Source organism: Hemibagrus wyckioides, linkage group LG06, assembly GCF_019097595.1.
Source record: "Hemibagrus wyckioides isolate EC202008001 linkage group LG06, SWU_Hwy_1.0, whole genome shotgun sequence".
Lineage (NCBI taxonomy): Eukaryota > Metazoa > Chordata > Actinopteri > Siluriformes > Bagridae > Hemibagrus > Hemibagrus wyckioides.
In genome coordinates this window covers 38125924-38148060 of record NC_080715.1, presented here as the reverse complement: position 1 = coordinate 38148060, position 22137 = coordinate 38125924, and the positions used below count along the sequence as shown (strand labels likewise).

Below are 22137 nucleotides of genomic sequence, written 5' to 3'. Positions count from 1 at the left end.
TGTCTAAAAAGCCCATTATGTTGGTAAAGCCAAATATGCAAGCAAGATCTGCTGAGATCTTCTGAGCCATATATTTAATAATGCATGCATTCATTTCAAATGCTAAAACTGTGAAAAAGCACAATGACGACAAACACGCTGGAGAAAGAACAAGCCGTTCTGGTTTATTTAGGGATAATGGTTCACAGGGAGGGATTGTGCTCTCTTCGTTCTCTGACCTATAAATACTGCCTCGGTAGCTTTTGAGGTTGACTATTGTTCACCCGATATCTCGTCTTTGTCTGAGGTATTTATTTAGGAATCAGACTTAAGAGACTCTCAGTAAAATTCCCTCAATTGTTTTCACTTTTGGAGCATGACTCAGGAGTCTGAATTTAGTAACAGAGTGGGTTATTTCGGTTAAGCCCGTCAGACAGGTTGAATAATCTTTTGTAACTGAAACAGCTGCCTTGTGTTGGGTTTAATTTAATTATTTTTGGTTTATTTTCCGTGACTAGAACACAAGAAGGCCCAGAACAAATGTCTGTTTTGTATATGACATGGCATAATGACCATTTATCTTTACAACGTACATCACATCTAAAGTGTCATCAAGGGCAAACAATCCAACAGCTCTGTAGGAACTAATATCTGGATCTCAAAATCTGCAGCTTGAGGTCAGCGTCTTCTGTTGCGCTTTAACTAGCAATCCTTGACCTGCAGTTATTTATTTTTACATTACAACATGTCCTGAAGTGTTTCCTTCAGTAAAGAATGACGTGTCGCTGGTTAGTTCCTGTAATCACTTATGTTAGAGCAGCTTTAACCCCAGCCTTCCCTGACCAACTTCTCCCTTTTCTCTCTAAACGTATTGAGACAAATACAGCTTGCCGTGGTTTCTGAGAAACTATGCATTTGCTTACCAAAAAGAAACCGTTCTTTCAGCTTTCAGTGATTGGTCATTAAACCGTTGTGAAAGTAGTGACGGTGAAATACATGCAACTTACTTTACTCAACCTGACCTCCGCGTGTCGTTTATTGATAATGGAATTTTTTAAGTAAGAGAATACTTACAGTTACAGTCACTTTTCTATCCTCCTCCCGCACCTCTGTGCTGAAATTCCACACATTCCTCAGCGATGTAGAGCTTCACCAGACTCATGCTTTCCCCGACACGAATGGGGCACGTGTCTCTCAACACGCGCATTTCCGACAGGTGTCAGCGTTGGAGATAATAAACATATCTAGCATTTAGCTAGTCATGCTATCAGCAGAATTTTCCAGCATTTGTAATGACACAGATTTATATCTGGAAAGCATTTGCAAGCGTCAACTGAAGGCTCTTATCATAGATCTGGAGTACTGTATGTTTCGTCCAGTACACAGGTTCACACTCGACCATTGAGACAAGTGGAGCTGATTATATTAAAGGAGATCTTCATGCTGAAACACAGTGCATTAATTTCTATTTGTTTTGTTTCACGATTCTGCTGTAAACTATAGAAAAAAAGGGAGGGGGGTTAATGATATCAAATATAAGGTTATTAGCTCTATAGGTTAGAATAAAAGAGCAAGGCTTGTTTTTTCCTCAATACTTTGTCATTTTAATTAAAATAAAAAAGTAGCATTAGTTTGAGCATTGTGTACAGACGAGAAGTCAAGAGAACAGGACGGAGTAGAGAACTAAAGCCCCGCTGCATCTCTGTCTTTACATAGAGATGACATGAGGCAGCTCTTATTGAACACGAATGATCTCCGGTGGCTTTATAGCTGTGTGCCGCTGTATGTTTGAACAGCATACTGAGTTACTATCAGTTCCAGAGCATTGTGGGTAATGTAGAAAACTATCAAATAAACTGTTAGTGAAAACAGACCAAAATTTGTTAAAATTTTGGATGCCATTAATAGTTATTGTAATAGTTAAGATTCATATTCAAAGCAGTCATAGTGTTTTGTTTTGTTTTCTTTGTTATCATACTACTCTCTCCAAATTATACTACTTATACTAGTCTACTCTCGCCAAATTATCAACTTGCCACAACTGTGAAAAATCAGTTTGGGCTGTTATCTCCTGAAAACCGAGTATGACGCAAGAGGAAGAAATCAGGTTAGCAGATTTTGAGTATTATCGTGACGTGAGTGAGTCACATGAATCTGCTGTCTGAAAACATCCTATTTTTTCATCCATTTTCTTATAGGCTTTGAGGTTTTGAAGCTTTATTGAGGCACCTGATCCCCTCCGAAAAGAAGCGAATTAATAAAGATGAAAGATGCACGCATGCTCAGTCACACAGATTCACGTTTGAAGAGCCTTATTTGGATTTATAAGGCCTGCTGCTTTGATCGTCATGTAATGGCTCTGTCGGGAATGCATCGTCGAGTGGCGGAGCGAGCGAGAGATTTGTGAAAGATTTGTGGGCAGAAACTGCCCTGACTCCCTCCCTTTCCACACCTGAGTGAGCTTTTGTCTTTTTGTTTTGCTTTGTGTGTGTACAAATGAGTGGGAGGGCAAAGGTGTATGCCAAGTATCGAGAACAGCTTCTTTTTCCCTCCAGGATTTCAGTCCCGGAGATCGGTTTAGGTGATACGGCCATATTTGGCACAGTGTATGACTGTGCATTTATTCCTTGATAATACTTTACTAGGGTTCCTGAAAGTGTACTGAGGTTTCATCTAAATTGATATATAAATGAGAGATACAGTGTCTTGCATAATAATGGATATTCAACCCCCTGCTTGAACCTTTCGCACATTTTGAAGCATACACATATGAAGCATACCAAGACATTTTGGACAATTTCATGCTCCCAACTTTGTAGGAACAGTTTGGGGCTGTTCTAAAATGACTGTACACCAGTGCACATAGCAAGGTCCATAAAGACATGGATGCCCGATTTTGGTGTGGAGGAACTTGACTGGCCTGACCTCAACCCGATAGAACACCTTTGGGTTCATCAGTGCCTGACCTCACAAATGTGCTTCTAGAGGAATGATCAAAAATTCCCATGATTACGCTCCTAAACCTTGTGGAAGAGTTGAAGCTTTTTATAGCTGCAAGGTTTCTAAGTTTTAATAGTTTTAGGGATGTGGTAGCTTCGTGGTTAAGGTGTTGGATTACTGATAGGAAGGAATCCCAGGTCCACCAAGCTGCCACTGCTGGGCCCTGGAGCATGGCACTTAACCCTCAATTGTATAAAAATGAGTTCAAAATGAAATTAGCTCTGGATCTTTGTACACTGATATTTTTTAATGCATGTAAGTTCTGGTTAAAACTGACAGAAGAACGTCCATGAGGGACCAGAATCTGTGGCACTGTTTGAAAATTACAGTCACCAAACACAACCTGAGGAACCTGATCTAGCTGTTTAGAGCTTAGCACAACGTAGTTAAAGATATCAACACAGCAGACAGCGGTTACCACGTCTAGACAGAAGAAACCTTCAAATGACCTTCAATTTTGCACTTCAAGGTCATAATGGTTTGAAAAAAAAAAAAAAACCTGTCAGGATTGATCCTTTTAAGTGAAATTATAATATTATAATCCAGATTATGGCTGGCCTGGCCATCCATAATAGCCATCCATAATCTGCTGACTTTTAAGAGGATCGAATACTTTTGCAAGGCACTCTATATGTGGGAATGTGTCCACATGTCCTCACACTCAGTGATTTCTGCATTTTTATACATCTTATGTGGAGAAATATGAATTAATTAGTATGAATTTATTATTAAGTCATGCAGTAATATGTATGTTAATTAAAGGGCCTAACAAGCATTGTGTGTGTGTGTGTGTGTGTGTGTGTGTGTGTGTGTGTGTGTGTGTGTGTGTGTATTGATGGTTAATGGAGGGAGCACAGTGGTTTCTCTGTCACTAGGTTGAGGTGATGTGGTAGCTGTTGGATGTTTAGTGTTTGAGCAAAGCCATTAGGCCGTAGCTACTGAGCTGCTTGCTCGGATTGTGTTTTGTTTAATGTGGTAGATGAAAAGCATCTGCCAAATGAATAAATGAAACATGAGGAGCAGTCGTCTGTTTTTGCTGAGTCATCGGCGATAATGTGCATTTCACAGCCTGTTGTACCTTGCTATTTTAATTTACTTACATAATTCAGTTTCTGAAAATAAGTAAGCTGTTCAAGATAGCTGAAGGGATTGGAGGCAGTCCAGCTTGTTGGAGCAAAAAATTATTTAGCTCCCTCACACTCTTACACTATCTATCACTTATATTTGCATTCACCTATTGTGAAGCAGTAGAGCTAACTTACAAAAAGAAAAGAAAAAGGGCTAATATGGCTAACAAGGACTGGAAGCTAGTTAGATTAGCTAGCATGGCCCAGCAAGGGTTTGTGTATGAAATCGCATTATTGCTCTGATATTTTGTATTAAATACTTTCAAAGCAAATCTCCTAACTGCAGTTTCATAATCACTCAAGCATTCTCAGAGTGGAGAGTGTAGCTTTTCTGAAGGCTAGCTTACGCTGTAGTTAGCATTCCTAGCTAACTTGCTAGCTAACCTGCTAACCTTTACTAGCACCAGTGCACATTAGTCCGGCCTGATTCATACACATGCATTTACACAAGTGAAATATTCTGCAGAAAGATTAATGAGTAATTGGCACCCGCCGTGTATGTGTGTATGTGTAGGGTGTGTGTGTGTGTGTGCAGTGTTTAGTGCACCATTTGAATCGTTTCCTCTTGTTTTACCAGTAAATGAGCAGATCTGTCTGTGTCTCTCTCTCTCTCTCTCTCTCTCTCTCTCTCTCTCTCTCTGACACACACACACACACCCCAGAAGAAATGACTTCCTGTCAATATTTACATACAGTCAGTGACAACTTGTGCTAGGGACAGGCCCTATGGAAATGAGCCTGTGTGTTTGTTATTGTATATACTAACACTCTATTTAATAAAATGAATAAATCACAAATCTTCAACCTTGTAGTGTGCACTTTTCTAATTTTTTAATTTCACCCGGATACTATCGATTTATACCTGAGAACTGCTGCTGTTAATCAATAAGGCCACTCTGAACTCAAATTTGTCCTCACTTCTGTTTCCTATGTCTTGCTCATTACGAACCTATATCTACATCCAGATTGATGTAAAGCTGCTGTATGACAGTGTTAACATTGTTTCCTGAATAAAAAAGAAGCAACGTTGTTCCTTTCTGAGTTTTTGCGACGTTTTCTTGCAGATGTCGCCGTGGTGGAAATGACGGACGCTTTCCGACAGCCATCTCTCTTCTATCACCTGGGCGTGAGGGAGAGTTTCAGCATGGCCAACAACATCATCCTGTATTGTGACTCCAACTCGGACTCGCTGCAGAACCTCCAGGTAGCTTAATCTCGCCTTGTTCTCACTGTAGTGCAACGTCTTTATGTTACGCACTGTACACGTGTGTAGAGGCTTAAAGTGCAGTTGTAATGGAACGTTGTGCTAATACACAAGAAAAACTTGACATTTGTCTCATTAAAATATGTGCTCTGTAGTGGCGTCTCAGTAGTGGTGCAGGTTCTGTGTTTGGAATAAATCACAGATGATGTGGCTCATTAGTATCTAACCAATACAACTTCTTTTAACAATCATGTTCAATGTTTTAAGCTCATGCTCTTAGACTAGCGGTAAGAAATTTTAGTTTGTTTACTAAAATTTTAGTAATTTTAGAAGGAACAATGAAGCCAGGGGATTGTATTTGTTTAGCTAACTTGAGCTAAAATCCCTTACTGCTCCTGCTTTGCCTGTACTATATTGTTATCATTATCCTAAGTCACGCCTTAAAACTTTCAGCAAGTGAACACAATATATCAACAGTATACACTGATTAAAGAACGTTCATGTTCAAACACCATATGGTTTCTTTGACTGTGTTTGTGTGCACAGTAGCTGTTTGCACTATAGCAGGCTAAAGAGTTTTGTTTCCATGTCCTATAAAAAGCTCAAGAGCTCACAGCGTTGCTTTGGTGTGTTAACACCCTGGAATGACTCATTTCACTTTTAACACCTTTGATTGTGGTGCACGAGTTATCCCGTCAGCTTCTGCAGCTTAATTTAAAAGATAAATAGATTGCGAGGGGCTCAGGGGCATTCGAGTGCATGAGATTTCACACGCAAATGTAGCACAGTAGAGGAGGCCGTGCATGCACTCACGTGTGTACACACAGGTTCAGACTGTGCTGAAGTTTTATTTTTAAACACAGCAGCTTTTTCTAGATCATTATCATTTTCACACTGAGGTTTCACATTTGTCACTCAGTCTCTCTCTCTCCCTCTCTCTCTCTCCTCTATCAATCACAGTGAACTAGCCAGTCACTTTCCTCCAAGTGTGTTACTCCACTCCTTGATGTTGAATTCAATTCATTTTCGTTTCTATAACGATTTTACCAATGAACATTGACGCAAGACGCAAGAGCAGCAGTTTGAAAAGATACACCCAACTAGTTTCACATGCCTGATATCCTTCACCTTACTGCTTGGCAGCTGTCAAGTGAAGTGGGAAAGATGCCTGATGAGTGGGAACTAATTTAGTCAATTCCAAAGACAGGCTGATTGACATCTCTAAATTGTCCAGGGTATGACAGTGTGCCTGCAATTTCTTAGCCTCCAGTCCAGGGTGTCCTTCGTGTTCTGCCCTGAGTCCCCTGCGATAGACTTCAGCAGACCCTGTATATGATAAGCGGTAATAAGAAATGGATGGATGAGAGTCAGAAAGGTTTAACGGTCTTGCCCTAGAGTTAAATACAATATTGTGCCTGTGATGGTGTTGTGCATGTAGGGGCTCGTTTGGTTTTTTTTTTTGCGAACACTAATGATCTCTTAATGTGTACAGGAGCCAGTTAACAGGACTCAGATGAAATAAACGATTTAGAGCGGATGCTGTAATGTTTTATTGGGCTCAGTTAGGGGCTTGTAAACTCATACATGTCCCATTTGTTTCTTTTGCAGGAGGTTGTGTGCCAGAAAAACACTGTGAGTACAACCACACACACACACACACAATCCACTAGCTAATACTTTTAAAACATTTGGCATAGTTTGGTATGTAATTTTATGTAATTAAATGACTCAAAAACGATCGTGTAGGATGAAACTTACTCTTCATCTTTGGTCAGAAATGCAACAGCGGAGAGAGGTTAAACAAACATTTGCCGCATCCAGTTGAGCGCTCAGTAAATCGCTCAGTGATTACACAGATGAGCTGTAACATTAAAAACCACTGACAGATGAAGTGAATAGCACTGATTATGTCATTACAGTGACACATGTCAAGGCCTGGTATACATTAGGCAGCAAGTGCCTACACTTCAGTCAGTCAGTCAGTCAAAACAGTCAGTACACAAAGCTGATGTGCTGGAAGCAGGAAAAATTGGTCTTTTAGGATTTCCAGGACGCAGTGGTTAACCTAACCTAACCCTGAAGGAAGGACAACTAGTAAGCCAGCAACAGGATTAAGGGCACCCAATGCTCATGGGGAGGGAAGGCAATCTAAGTCCCACAGATCTACATTAGAACAGTGTGCTGAAAAGGCCAAGGCTTGATATGATAGAAATGCATCAGTGTGCCTACAGGGAGCACGGATGGATTACATATAGACCATGGAAGAAGTTGGTCTAGAAGCCGTCCTGAATCCTCATGTCTCAATCTCTCATATGTGGACAAACAAGTCAAGGCCCTTACAGGATTTAAACAATCTGCTGCTTACGTTTTGGTGCCAGATACCACAGCACACCTTCAGAGGACTTGTGGAGTCCATGTCTCAGCTGTGTTTGCAGCACATGGAGGACCTACACTGTGCTTTTAATGTTATGGCTGATCGGTGTATAAACCTGAAAACCATAATTTATAATTTTAAATCTCTAAAAATATTGCTCCCAACCCTAATCAGTACATGCCGAAATATATGTATATACAGTTATGCTCATAAGTTTACATACCCTGGCAGAATTTATGATTTCTTGGCTATTTTTCAGAGAATATGAATGATAACACAAAAACTTTTCTTTCACTCATGGTTAGTGTTTCACTCATGGTTAGTGTCTGTTGTCATTAAATCATAATGACAACAGAAACTACCCAAATGACCCTGATCAAAAGTTTACATACCCCAGTTCTTAATACCGTGTATTGCCCCCTTTAACCTCAATGACAGCTTGAAGTCTTTTGTGGTAGTTGTGGATGAGGCTCTTTATCTTCTCAGATGGTAAAGCTGCCCATTCTTCTTGGCAAAAAGCCTCCAGTTCCTGTAAATTCTTGGGCTGTCTTGCATGAACTGCATGTTTGAGATCTCCCCAGAGTGGCTCAATGATATTGAAAGAAAAGTTTTTGTGTTATCATTTATATTCTCTGAAAAATGGCCAAGAAATCATAAATTCTGCCAGGGTATGTAAACTTATAAGCACAACTGTGTATATATATACCATATATATACAGTACATATACCAAAGAGAAACAGATTTCAGTTTCAGTTCAACTGTAGCTTTTAGATGTGTATGGAGTGGAAAATTCACACCGTCTAAAAGGTTTTCCCAGGCTGCCACACATCAGTGAAACACAGTAGTGTTCACTTAAAAGCAGACGATCAAAGATATATATGTATAAGTAGAATATACTTTTCCAACGGAATCAATGATATCAACCGTGACATTTGGCCTGTGTGAAAATACGAGTTGCTTTTGTCTGAGACGTGTCAGGAAATTGCAACGCTACAGCAGTTGCACCTGACTAGTCTGGTAAAGAGAAGCTCTCTCTTCTAATCTCTCTCTCTCTCTCTCTCTCTCTCTCTCTCGATCTCGATTATGCTCTCTCACTTTGTGTGTGTGTGTGTGTGTGTGAGTGTGTGTCTGTCTCTCTGTCTCCCTTTGTGTAGCAGCAGATGGAGAGAGCAGGGTTAGTGGGTTGCTCGCTAGGCTTTAGTGAGGCTATAAGTGGCTCAGGGGATCAGGTGGCATTGAGCTGCAGGTAGCAGGAAACCCCAGCGCTGACTCTCTGTCTAACAGCAAGAGTGTGATTCCTCCTTCTGTTTCACTCTGTTGTACCTCTTTTTTTCTTCCTCTGCACCTACTGTCCTTCTTTTGACCTCTGCTCCTCTTTCAAGTCCGTGACTAATCCTCTTTCCTTTCTCTCTTTTTGATAAAATTGTTTTTTTCTTTTTTTCCTATTCCTCCACCTCTTTGTTAGTCTTTGTTACATGTGTCAGGTTCGGTTGTGTAAGTCAGCAGAGAGAAAATGGAGGCCAAGCACACAGCATTAATGCTAGTTTTCTTTTATAGATTAATAACACACTTTATAAGGCACCTGAAAAGGTTCATTTTGAAGGGCTTACTTTCTAAATTGAATGAAAGTGAACGCTGCCTTTCTCTCTCTCTCTCTCTCTCTCTCTCTGTCTGTCCCTCACCGCTTAAAATATGAATGCGCTTGTGACAGGTGACGCTGCCAAGTCTCTGACCACACCGGGTGTGTATATATATATATATATAGAGAGAGAGAGAGAATATGAGTTGCTCACACATGCATTAAGCATCACACACTGTTCCTCATAATAGCTCCTGTATTGCATCACTAATGGCTGCCAAGTCACTTCACCTCAATTCAATAAAGGTTTATTGTCATTAATATTAGAACAGTATTGCAGCCAAAGCCTGGAGTCTCTCTCTCTCAAACTCTCTCTCTCTCTCTCTCTCTCTCTCTCTCTCTCTCTCTCTCTCACTGTATGTCTTAACACTTGTCTGCTTTAAATGTGCATTAAACCTGCATTACTGCCAAGGCTTAAGCCTAGATGCCCAGATTAAACACTCCCTCATTTCTTTTTCTCCATTGTTCTGTTTATCTTGTAAACAGACATTCAGACTTGCAGACAGACAACAGGCAGATGGATGAATAGATAGATAGATATAGATATTTATCTCTCTGTCTCTCTCTCTCTCTCTCTCTCTGACTGTACATTTTAACTGTAAATGCATTGCATTATTTTCTGAACCTTGAGCTTTATTCTCTTAATCTCTTCCACTCCATTACCTACTGGTTCATTGAGTACACGGTGTCCATGAATGTTTAAGTGCCTAACATCTCTTATTCTCTCTCTCTTTCTCTCCCTCCAGTCATGTGCAGCGAACTACCTGTTTATTCCGTACATAGTGACTCCTCAGAATAAGGTGTACTGCTGCGAGAGCAGCCTCATGAAAGGCCTCAGTGAGCTGATGCAGCCCAGTTTCGAGGCTCTGCTCGGTCCCATCTGCATGCCTCTGGTGGATCGCTTGACCCAGCTTCTCACCAGCACACAGACCAGCTCCTGGTGAGTAAAGCTTATTGGGCTCTAATAGTCTCAGTGTCTGATTTTATTATTCTCATCATTAGATATTTTTTAGTTTATGCTTGCATGTCATGATTAAGGGTTGTTAATGATTACATTTGGTTACTCATAACAGGGAACATACAGAGATGCTGGAGGGTTGGAGGGATCTGTGTGTGTGTGTGTTTTATACAATGAGCAACTTCCTCTTTGTCACATCGAGAAAGCGCTGAGTCATGGCTGTTAGGCTGAGAGAGCTCACTGAACCCATAGAATTCTTCACACAGATTTCTTTTTCTTGTTAGTTATAAGATCAGTTCTTTTTAAAATTTCAGACGTCACGTTATTAAATACGTTTCTAGACCAATAATAGTCATACGTCAAAAGTAGGTCAAAAATTCCTCACAGAAACTCTGCTCAGTGCCAGATGGATCTTGGTTTCCTGTTTTAAGAAAAAACAAAAAAAACAATTTTAGCCCAGAAATCAGAAATGAGCTCTAGAGCACTTTTTGTCTAAAATGGCAGGTCACTAGGTTTCAAAACTGCAGGTGGGGTCATTTGGGTGAAAAAGGAATGCTTTTTAATGCGTTGCTGTGATTACATTTAACCCCAGAAGGCTTTAAAATAACAAACCCCTGCTTTAATATTTTACTGTGTACAGCAGTGATAAAACACCCAAATTATAGGTGTAAGGTTTCGGATCTCTGTGGTTTGCATTACGACTATGAAAAGCCTAAATTTTCCGAATGACCTCATGTATGACATACTACAACAATTGCCTTTAATCTCCTGGGTTATTGCAATGTTTATGATATGTGCATATTATTACATATTATTGCTTACATATAATACATTTTATTATGGATTTAAAATGTTGTTTTTTTTTTTTATTTAAGTTTTATCTCAAGACCCTGTCTGATTTAGATACACCACAAATTGTAGAAATGAGGCACTTTAGCCTGGTGGAACTGGAAGTGATGCATCGTGACTTCTTATGTGCTAAGACGTTTCTCAGGAGGAAGTCATGTGAAAAACAGAAATATCCTGTCTTGAGTATTCAGCTAAAAGTCGTGGGCGAAAAAGCATAGCTTGCTCAGAACAGCTTTAGTAGCAAAACTAGGCCACAAAAAGATTCCTGGTGGTTTGTATGGATTCCTGAAACAATAGCAGTTGTTGACTCGAGGTCTGACTGGAATGATATTATGTGCAAATCCAATTTACAACGCTGACCAAGAAGATCCCCAGCCAACCAAGAGTTTTTGTTTTCCCAACAATGCCCTGTCTGTTGGCGGAAAGATACCACTACAGTACCACCCTGACCAGATATTGTCTGTTGGGTGGAGCTCCAGTTTCAGCAAGGCAGTCTTTGTGGTTCCTTTATAGCCAGTACTTCCGGGAGACCATTCTGAACGAAATCCGCAAAGCGCGGGAGCTGTACACGGGGGTGGAGCTTGCAGCAGAGTTGGGGCGGATCCAGCAGCGATTGGACAACGTGGAGTGTCTGTCAGCTGACATCGTGATCAACCTGCTCTTATCCTACAGAGACATACAGGTGAGATCATCTAGTTTCACTATACAGCAAACCATTGCAACATCTTTTGTATAAATGGTCTTTATTGCACCAATAGGTTCAATACCAAGTTCTATTAAAGCTGTTCTGGTAGCTAAACAGTTTACTAACAAGCTTTTTTCCCTTTAATTTGTCATCCATCTGATGCTAGATGAAACTGCTTACTTCCTTCAGCTATTTCTATCAGAGATATTCCACACTGCTAAGATGCAACATTTATAATGCAAACTATTTTTAAGTCAGTCTGCCAGACTTTACCAGTCAATAGTAATTTTAGTAGAATATACAGTACAGGGCACTTTTTAAATCAGAACTCCAAATACCCACTGAGAGCAGGTAGGAGTCGAGTTTCCCCGAGCCGAAATGAGACTCTTGTCTGAGAGTAAATGTTTAATAAGCTCCTAGTCTCCAGGGACTCCGTTTGTCTTCATTTGGCTTCCTGTCTCCAATAAGCAAATACAATCTGATCTAACAGCCTAACGCTGGTAGGCACAGTCCAGACGAATGTCGCAAAGGGACACAGTCCGTTTTTTAATGAGCGTGGAGGTGCCAGAAGACGCAATCCAGTCTAACAGTGAGACATACTTCAGTTAAACAGAATGTAGTCCAATCATGGAGATGAAAAAAGATTAACAGAGGTAGAAAATGTCTGAACCTACCAAAGAATCCTGACCAGTGGAAGCCAAAATAGTTCAGTTTAACAGACGCAGGTACAGTCCGATCTAGCAGAGATCAGCATATGCCAATTTAATGCAGATATACTTCAGTCCAAAGGCAAAGGTTATGCACAGTCAAGTCTAATAAAACCAGACATGTAAATAAATGTGGACAGAAAACGCTATGATCTACAGTACTATGCAGTCTGATAAAACTCTGAACAGTCCAGCCTGAAGGAGATGACAGTTCAGCTGAAAAAAAGGTAGAAAAACAAATAGACAAAAGTGTAGAAATAGTCTAATTAAACTAAACACAAGCTTAAATATAAAAAATCAAATAATATAGAATCTTTTCTTTATCTCCACTAGCATATGATGCCACTCGCATGTCACTTCATTCCTCATCAATAAATGGTATGAATATCAACATATGACATTGTAAAGGTTGACTGAATTATTTATGTTAGGTTTGAGTGGTTTCATGCTGTGCAGTGGCTCGAGAATATGATGCAGGAGGGTTTTATTAATAATGCAGTGTGTTGGGAATGAAAAATCTGTCTCTCTTCGCTTCTAAAACATTCTTTTAACGAAGTGTAGCTCACGTAGGATCAGTCACGAGAGACGTTTATGTTCATGTTGGTTTTGGATGGGAGATGTTGCAGTGTTGATTGTTCACACATGTTTGGTGTTTTAAAGTTGCTTTTCTTGATTCATTAATTTATTTATTTTTACACTCAAGCTATTACAAACTCATCACAATCTTGTGTTAAACAATTTGGGTGAAAAAAGCCTTCAAATATCAGGAGGCGGAGCCTACAGTGTTGACCAATACCACATCACACCAAACATGTGGACTGTGTAATGACTTGATGATGAAGATGAATCCTTTTGGTTTTTTTGTCTCTTTGTAGGATTATGAATCCATTGTGAAGCTGGTTGAGACTCTAGAGAAGCTTCCAACGTTTGACCCCTTTGCCAACCCTCATGTGAAATTCCACTATGCCTTCGCTCTCAACAGGTGATGTGTGTGTGTGTGTGTGTGTGTGTTTGAGTGTCTAAGTAAAAATGCCTTTACTTCTTCCCCGATGGGTTTCCCTATTCATTTGCATGTGTTTATTATTGTGTATTTATTTACAAAAGCATTGATGTGATGCGTCTTTGCCAGTAATACACTCATCACTCGTCGGTAGATCGTTTTTCATTTCTGTTCACATTATTTATTTATTTTATAACACCTCCCACTTTTCAATAGTTTCCTCCACTCAAGCACCAAGCCCTTGAAACAATACATGGAGAGAGATTTAATTGTGTTTTATTCACCAAATGAATAGAGGCAGACGGGGGATTCAAGCTCGCAGGGGGACATGAAATCCTCTGGTAATTGTCGCCCCGGGGACGGTTTATCATGTGATGCCTCAGAGCCAGACATGTCAAATGACTCGTGTGTGTGTCACAGGGGAGATGTGAGGAAGTACAAACCCATAGCGGTCACATCTAATGCCGCTTTGCAGATGAAGCAGCACAGTGAGCCCGGCGGAGGCTTGGAGATAGTGGATATTGGATTTATGTGTGTTTTAGAGAGCTGTGGAACCATATAGATGTGTGTGTAGGTGCACAAGTGGGATGATGTGTGTAGAGATGAGATAATAATGAGGACAATTCATGACTCTCTCGCTCCTACCTCTTGGCATTTGTATTTTCAATCTTCTCTCTCCTTCTTGTATTATTTAATCTTCCTGTTTTGTCCTTGTAGTTGTTCATTTGCATATTCTCTCTCTCTCTCTCTCTCTCTCTCTCTCTCTCTCAGCTCTTCATTCATTCTCTAATTCTTATTAATTCTTAACTCATCCATTTCAATCCATAGCATTTTGCTTTAAGAGTTGCATGTTATAATTAATTATCATGCATTTAATAAGTCATTGATTAGCTCTAGCTCAGATATTAGCCCATGCTTTAAGCCGTAGTCAGGACGAAGTAAAAGCAGTGACTATGCGGACAAGTATTAGTGCAAAAACAAAATTTAATTCAAATCACTTAATTAAATGAACAAAGCTACGTATCTGTCCAATGTCGTTCTCATTACCAGGAAGTAGTTAGAAGTTTTTTTTGGAAAACTATAAGCTAGAAGTGACTTAATGGCACATTGCTAAACACTTAGGCAGTTTAATGACTAGTTTGCTAATCTCTCATTGTCTCATTAACAGCATGGCGAATTATTTCCCTTTAAGTTGAATTATTCAGTAACTACAGTGAAACTACTAGGAAAGGGAAGAATGTGAACTTCATTCATTCTGTCTTACTTTGTCTCAGCATGATCAGAATAAACAGCAGACTGGATGATGTTATGGCTGCATTTGTATTTGATCTCACTTTCTCATTCTTCTCTTTACCTTGGTATGGAACATATCTTTATCTGATGTGTTTAGATGTTCAGGTTGTGGCTGGTGTGTTGGCTGGTCCTGTAACTTCCTGTGCGTCTTCCTCTGATCATCATGTTTGGTTCAGACACAATTTTGTTTAATAGGAGCAAAATAGTGTTTCATATTTATAAGAAATTCAATGTAGAATAGTACAGACTTAAATGATGCCATAACATTATGACCACTGAGAGGTGAAGTGAAGAATAACACTGATCTCTTCATCATGGCACCTGTTAGTGGGTGGGATATATTAGGCAGCAGGGGAACATTTTGTCCTCAAAGCTGATGTGTTGGAAGCAGGAAAAATGGGCATGTGTAAGGAGTTTGATGAAGGGCCAAATTGTGATGGCTAGACCACTGGATCAGAGCATCTCCAAAACTGCAGCTCTTGTGGGGTGTTCCCGGTCTGCAGTGGTCAGTATCTATCAAAAGTGGTCCAAGGAAGGAACAGTGGTGAACCAGTGACAGGGTCATGGATGCACGTGGGGAGTGAAGGCTGGCCCGTGTGATCTGATCCAACAGACGAGCTACTGTTGCTCAAACTGCTGAAGAAGTTAATGCTGGTTCTGATAGAAAGGTGTCAGAATACACAGTGCATGACGGGTCAGGGTTGTTTTGGCAGCGGAAGGGGGACCAACACAATATTAGGCAGGTGGTCATAATGTTATGCCTGATCGGTGTATACTTATATGGATAAAGAGGTGAGGTGGCTAAATAGACTAAAATTCTTTTGAAGCCAAAAATATTTTAATATATATTCAAAATTACATTTTGAACTCCAACAAGTGAAGACACATATGTAATGAATTTTGCTGTACTCATGTCAGTAGAGCTTTGGCTGAATCGTGTTGTGATGACATCACATGATGTGTCTTGTCCCAAATCTGCAGAAAAACTACTGTGCTTTTGAAAAACCTCAAGCTTTTCCAAATATCGATTGAAAACTGTTTAAAAATGATCACTCTGAAGGGACTGTTCCTTAGGCAGAGATGCAGCAAGAGGTCAAATCCTATTGGCGCTGTTTTCGGCAGGTTGTCAAGCAAAATCGTGGCTAAAAAAAACAAAACAAAAAACCAACCTGTTAAATTGAATATAGACCAACATGAAAGTCAGTGAAAGAAGTCGAAATGAAAAACTGCAGACAAATGAAATTATTTATAAATATAGATGTATATGTGGTTCATGGTCGATGGTTCATGGTCGATTTTTTCCCCTTTAGCTGCATGCAGGGAAATGAAGGACAGCATCATAACGTGGCGCTTGAGTTCTGTTTACCGACTAGCTCCTTGATGTCACATTGACGCAACCCGTCTGTTTTCATTTTCCAGCAATACAATTGGAACGTGTAATTAAAAAAAAAAAAACACACAAAAGAACCCACAATATATCTTATCGTTATCTCTGTGATTGCATGAAAATATCTGTGGGAATTCCCCTGAGTGGAGGTGAATGCGTGTGCAATGGAGAGATGGAGGAAATCTGACACAAAAAAAATCATTTTGGGTCCCATTAATAGGGACAGGGCTTTCATGCGCTACACAAACCTTTCAGAAATCAGTGGCTGCTTTTGTTATCTTATTTACACACAGCAGAAGAGTTTTAATAACAATTACATTCTAATAATGAATCATAATTGTTTCGAACTCAGTAGATTTTCCAATATAAAGCACAGTTCATGTTGTGTTGGGAATATCATGGATGATTCTGACCCTTCCCTTCCTTCTGTATTTAGGAGAAACCAGCCTGGAGACAGACAGCGAGCTCTGGACATCATGCTTCCCCTGGTGGAGTCTGAAGAGCAGGTGGCCTCGGACATTTACTGCTTGGTTGGACGCATCTATAAAGACATGTTCCAGGACTCGCACTTCACTGACACACAAAGCCGAGACAGCAGCATACACTGGTGAGCAAAAGCTTCGTTTACCAAATGCACGAGCGCAGGAACTACTTACAAAACATTCCATTCACTTCATATAACACACATTCCAAGTATTAAAAAACAGAAGTGACACACGGACACTGGATGAAATAAAACAGAAAGTAACCGAGAAAACAGGAAGAAGAATTTGTTTCTAATTATACCGCGGTGTAAAATCTGTAATAAACGACTTCTAAAATTTGATTCATTTTTTTCTTATACGTTTCTTTAATGACAGCGTGCACATGAACATGTGATTGCTGATATGATGAAGCTTGAAGAAAGAAATATGGTTTAGAAATAAGTCGTCGTGTTCACATTGATGATAGAAGCCTCAAGCGAAGCACTCTGTGGTAAAGGGATAACTTTTGGATGGAGGGATTTACGGTTTCTCTATAACAAGCTGCGTGACTGAGATCTCGGCCTTTCTGATCGGATTTAGATTTTTGTTTTTTTTTTAAAAATGGCTCAGGTTGTAGGTATTTTTCAGCTTGGACTTGATTTCTGAAAGCTTTAAAAAGTCGTTTTTATAAATTATAATTGGTCTGTTTTTGTAACATTCTGTAGATTTCATTAGTTAAAGCCTAAATGTGAGACAGATTCTAACGTGTGTGTGTTTTAACCAAGTGAATGCTATGTTTGTGTTGGTTTAAGTGACTTCTTGGGATAAATGATTTAACAGATAGCTTCATTATCTAGAAATTGATGGCATGAACTTGTTATCGTCTTCTTTCCCGCACTAGGTTCAGGAGAGGGTTCGAATCAGAGCCCACGCTGCACTCGGGTATAAACTACGCCGTGCTTTTGCTGGCAGCTGGTCAACAGTTTGACTCTTCTTTCGAGCTTCGTAAAGTGGGTGGGTAAAAACACACACACACACACACACACACACACACACAAAAGCAGAGTAATCTACTTTTATTGACAGAAGACCATTTGTTTACCGTTAGTTACTGTGGCAGTGGTGATGAATAACAAATTAACAACACAGTAGTGATGAAATTTAATTAGTTGTGATTTATTATTATTAGTTATGATCTATTAGTTATGATTTGGGCTGAAACCAGTTTTTTCTTTTCTCTCCTTCTTTTACTTTCTAGTTTTTTTAAGCAGAGCACAGAAACAGCAGGACATGACAAAATCTCAGAAAACATGAAAAACAGGAAGCACCATCTGTAATATTCAGTTATGATGAAAAAGAAAAGTAAAAGCATCAGAGACATAAATACTTTAATCTGCTTCCACAATTTTCAGTGTCACAGCAGGATTATGAGGAATTGATAAACACGCATAAAAAATATATGTAACAATCTTCATTATTTTTCATTCTTCATCTATGTTCTTTTCTTTTTTCTTTTTTTTCAAAGCTGAGCGAAATTCTTTAAGAGAGATATTTTTACAGAATTTCACTCTGATCCATAGGTCTTAAAGGCAGGTTTTGACTCCGATATCTTAATATTGCCTTGATATCTAGGACTGTTTGTCTGTTTATATGTTTGTTGTTTTCTTATGTTGTTTCTCATGTAAAGCTGCTTTGAGACAATGCTCTTTGTTAAAAGCGCTATACAAATAAAAAAAATTGAATTGATTTTTACTTTCAGCTTGTAAAGTGTAAAAAAATAAGTATAAAAGTTTTTAGAGCCAAAGGTAAATGTATGAGTTGGTGTGGAACATGGCCTAAAAGACTGAAAACATTATCATTAGTAAATTTAATACAATGATGTGTCTTGAGCTGGAAATTTCCAGAATGGTTCAAGCTTCCTAAGACAGGGATGTTCTGCATGTGATGATCTTGAAAGTCAAGTTGAGCAGCCTGTCAGGCGTATTGCAGAATCCAGCATCGGGGCTTTAAATAAAGCTGTCATGTCTGTTGTCGCCCACTGAGTAATTGCACACAGTGAAATTTTGTCAGGGAATAAAATGCATAATTGAGCTCCTCACGTTTGCAGCTTCCGTTCCAGCAGCCTGAAGTCCAACACGGCGTGAGTAGGTGCGTCTGAAGGGGGCGATTGTTGGGTTTGTCGCTACTTTTCACTTAAATAAACTGAATAAAAATACAGTATTAAAAAGCTGCAATAAAATCTACTTATCAAAGAGTATCATGTTTTACGCACACCGATCAGGCATAACATTATGACCACCTGCCTAATATTGTGTTGCTCCCCCTTTTGCTGACCCGTCATGCACTGTGTATTCTGACACCTTTCTATCAGAATCAGCATTAACTTCTTCACCAGTTTGTCTGTTGGATCGGATCACACGGGCCAGCCTTCGCTCCCCACACGCACCAGTGAGACTCGGCCACCCATGACCCTGTCTCTGGTTCACCACTGTTCCTTCCTTGGACCACTTTTGATAGATACTGACCACTGCAGACCGGGAACACCCCACAAGAGCTGCAGTTTTGGAGATGCTCTGATCCAGTGGCCTATCCATCACAATTTGCCCCTTCGTCAAACTCGCACAAATCCTTACGCTTGTCCATTTTTCCTGCTTCTAACACATCAACTTTGAGGATAAAATGTTGACTTGCTGCCTAATATATCCCACCCACTAACAGGTGCCATTTTACTTCACCTCTGAGTGCTCATAATGTTATGCCTGATTGGTGTATATGCCTATTTGCTTCATTTTTGCTGATCGTGATTTAATTTGCTATAAAAAAAATCCTTCCTACATGGGAAAATCAGATGAAATAGTGCTCTTGCTTGTGCTTGTTTTTTCCCTTAATCATATTCAGAAAATTTTTCATGTTCTTTAAACTTTAAATGTGAAAAAAGTATGATGTGTCATTCTTTAGTTCATAGAAAATGGAATTGCTGGTAAGAACTGCTGTGGTATAAGAGCAATAACGCATCATTATTAACAGTAATCCTCACTGTAATGAAGGTACCACAGGGTTAAATTTCCCGTTCCTAAAACTACACTCATAATAAGAACGATTAGAATCTAAAACCATTAATAATTTGTTTATACCATTGTTGACTGTTTTCTCTTAATGACTAACAGACATCTTGATCTGGACATCTACAGAAACATGCCTCGTGCTGCTGTATGTCAGGTTTGGTTTGTTTACACAAGGAAGCTTTGGAGGCCTTTAGGGAGCTAGCATTCATCTAGCCTGGGTGACTAATATCAAACATCATGTTGGAGGAGTGTAATGTGGCCTCCAAAAGCAAACGCATCTTTAAACCCACAAACTAAACATGATTTCATCCAGGACTAGAATATATAAAAAGCACTGGAAATAAAAATAGGGCCACAGGGTAGTTCTGGTACTCAGTGTGTAGGTGTGTGTGTTACAGATGTTAGTAAGCAAGTCTGTTGAAGGGAGACATTTCAATAGGTTTGTAATGGTGTGTTTGTGTGTATGTGTGTGTTGCAGGTGTTAAGTTAAGCAGTCTCCTGGGAAAGAAGGGCAGTCTGGATAAGCTACAGAGTTACTGGGATGTGGGCTTTTTCCTGGGTGCAAGCATTCTAGCCTGCGACAACACCCGGGTTTTACACGCCTCCGAGAAGCTCTTCAAACTTAAAGCCCCTGTCTGGTATGTGCAAACACACACACACACACACACCCCTATACATACAGAACATATCCATGTTCTTCTGGCCTGCAGCCAGCCAGCCTTCTATACTGTCTTGTACACTTCTCTTTCTTGCTCCCCATGAGATTGGTGTGTAAACAACAGAAAAATAGCACACGCTTTTTGGCATCCGGGTGTACTGTATGATTAAAAGGGGCCACAGGGCAAGAGCTTCAAACCTAAAGCTTACATTTTTATTTATATATCTGTCAAAGACCTGCAATGAGTAACAGAGAGCATGGGAGAATAAAAACCATACACGTTTTCAAACCTCCAGTCTGCTACCAGATACCATCTTTTCTTCAGTCGTCATCTGTCCAGTTTCAGTTTTCATTATAGCCTTGTTCTTGACTGACAGGCGTGGACTCGGTCTGGACGTCTGCTGTTCCACCTCAAGGCATGTCGGGGTTTCTGACTTGCCTTTCTGCTCACCACGGATGGAAAAAGTTGTACATGTTGTACGTAAAACTCCCAGGAGATTGTTATTGAAATGCACAAAGTAGTCCATCTGGCACCAGCAGCCATGCCACAGTCACAACGTGTGTGTGTGTGTGTGTCTGTGTGTATAGTCATGGCAGCTAGAGCGATTCTACAGAATTAGAAGTCTCTGAAAGTGCCATATTTGAAGGAAACAGGCAGAGCATTAAACAGAATCCAGAGAAAATGTTGGCTGGTGATGGAAGCAGACGAGATAAAGATAGCTCTTGTCATTTATCTTGCAGTTTTTGGCGGGAGTGTAGAGTGAAGCTGCAGAGAAACCACTGTACGATTTGGATTTCTATTAGACATTTACTGATATGGGAATTCTTAGTCTGTTAAGGATGCTGTAACATCGCCAAACTGTTTGTGTTATATATGCCTTGGCTTAAGAATAATACACAATAAGTATTATAAATATGTTTGTGTGTGTGTGTGCATTTCAGGTATCTCTGCTCACTAGTTGAGACCATTCTAATCTATCAGCACTTTAAGAAACCATCAACTGAGCCGCCAGGACCTAAACAGGAACTAGTGGATTTTTGGATGGACTTCCTGGTAGAGGCGACGAAAAAGGATGTATCATCTGTCCGCTTCCCTGTACGTCTGTTCCCTGTAACACACACACACACACACACACACACACACACACACACACACACACAGGCTCTAAAAGTCTGAAACTTTTGTAATTATTAAAAGTTAGTTCTTGTTAAGTCATGTTAATGAGAGAAAAAAATGCAGCTTGTTTGCTCTGAACCGATTATTTATTTTTTAATTTATTAATTAATAAATTTATAAAGCCCTGTGACTGTTACAAGACACTGGGCAGAAGAAGGGACACTAAAGTCCACACATGAATGTTGCTATAGAAACAGTATCCTATTAGAACGAGTGTGCTAACGTAAACCTCATGCTGATGTTACAGCTAGCGCTGCGGTCCAAAACTGTGTTAGCAAGTTCATGCTTTTTTATTTATTAATGCATTAATTAAAGTTGAATTGTGTATTTGTAACAGGTTTTGATTCTGGAGCCCACTAAAGTCTACCAGCCGTCTTACCTGTCTATCAACAATGACGTGGAACAGAACACACTCTCCATCTGGCACGTGGCTCCTGATGATAAAGTGAGCACTCACTCACTCCTTCACTCACTCCTTCACTCCTTCACTCACTCCTTCACTCACTCCTTCACTCACTCCTTCACTCACTCACTCCTTCACTCCTTCACTCACTCCTTCACTCACTCCTT

At 39.8% G+C, this 22137-nt stretch overlaps 1 protein-coding gene across 1 annotated transcript in view; it reads left to right on the top strand.

Annotated features, from left to right (window-relative positions):
• The window catches only part of map3k5 (mitogen-activated protein kinase kinase kinase 5), a 68381-nt gene that overhangs the window by 8752 nt on the left and 37492 nt on the right, over nucleotides 1-22137 (top strand). The window contains exons 2-11 of the mRNA XM_058391656.1: nucleotides 5171-5310; nucleotides 6919-6942; nucleotides 10071-10264; nucleotides 11645-11813; nucleotides 13399-13505; nucleotides 16640-16810; nucleotides 17569-17681; nucleotides 20211-20370; nucleotides 21333-21486; nucleotides 21905-22012. Of these exons, the coding sequence (XP_058247639.1) occupies nucleotides 5171-5310; nucleotides 6919-6942; nucleotides 10071-10264; nucleotides 11645-11813; nucleotides 13399-13505; nucleotides 16640-16810; nucleotides 17569-17681; nucleotides 20211-20370; nucleotides 21333-21486; nucleotides 21905-22012 (1340 nt within the window). The remainder of the gene's footprint in view (nucleotides 1-5170; nucleotides 5311-6918; nucleotides 6943-10070; nucleotides 10265-11644; nucleotides 11814-13398; nucleotides 13506-16639; nucleotides 16811-17568; nucleotides 17682-20210; nucleotides 20371-21332; nucleotides 21487-21904; nucleotides 22013-22137) is intronic.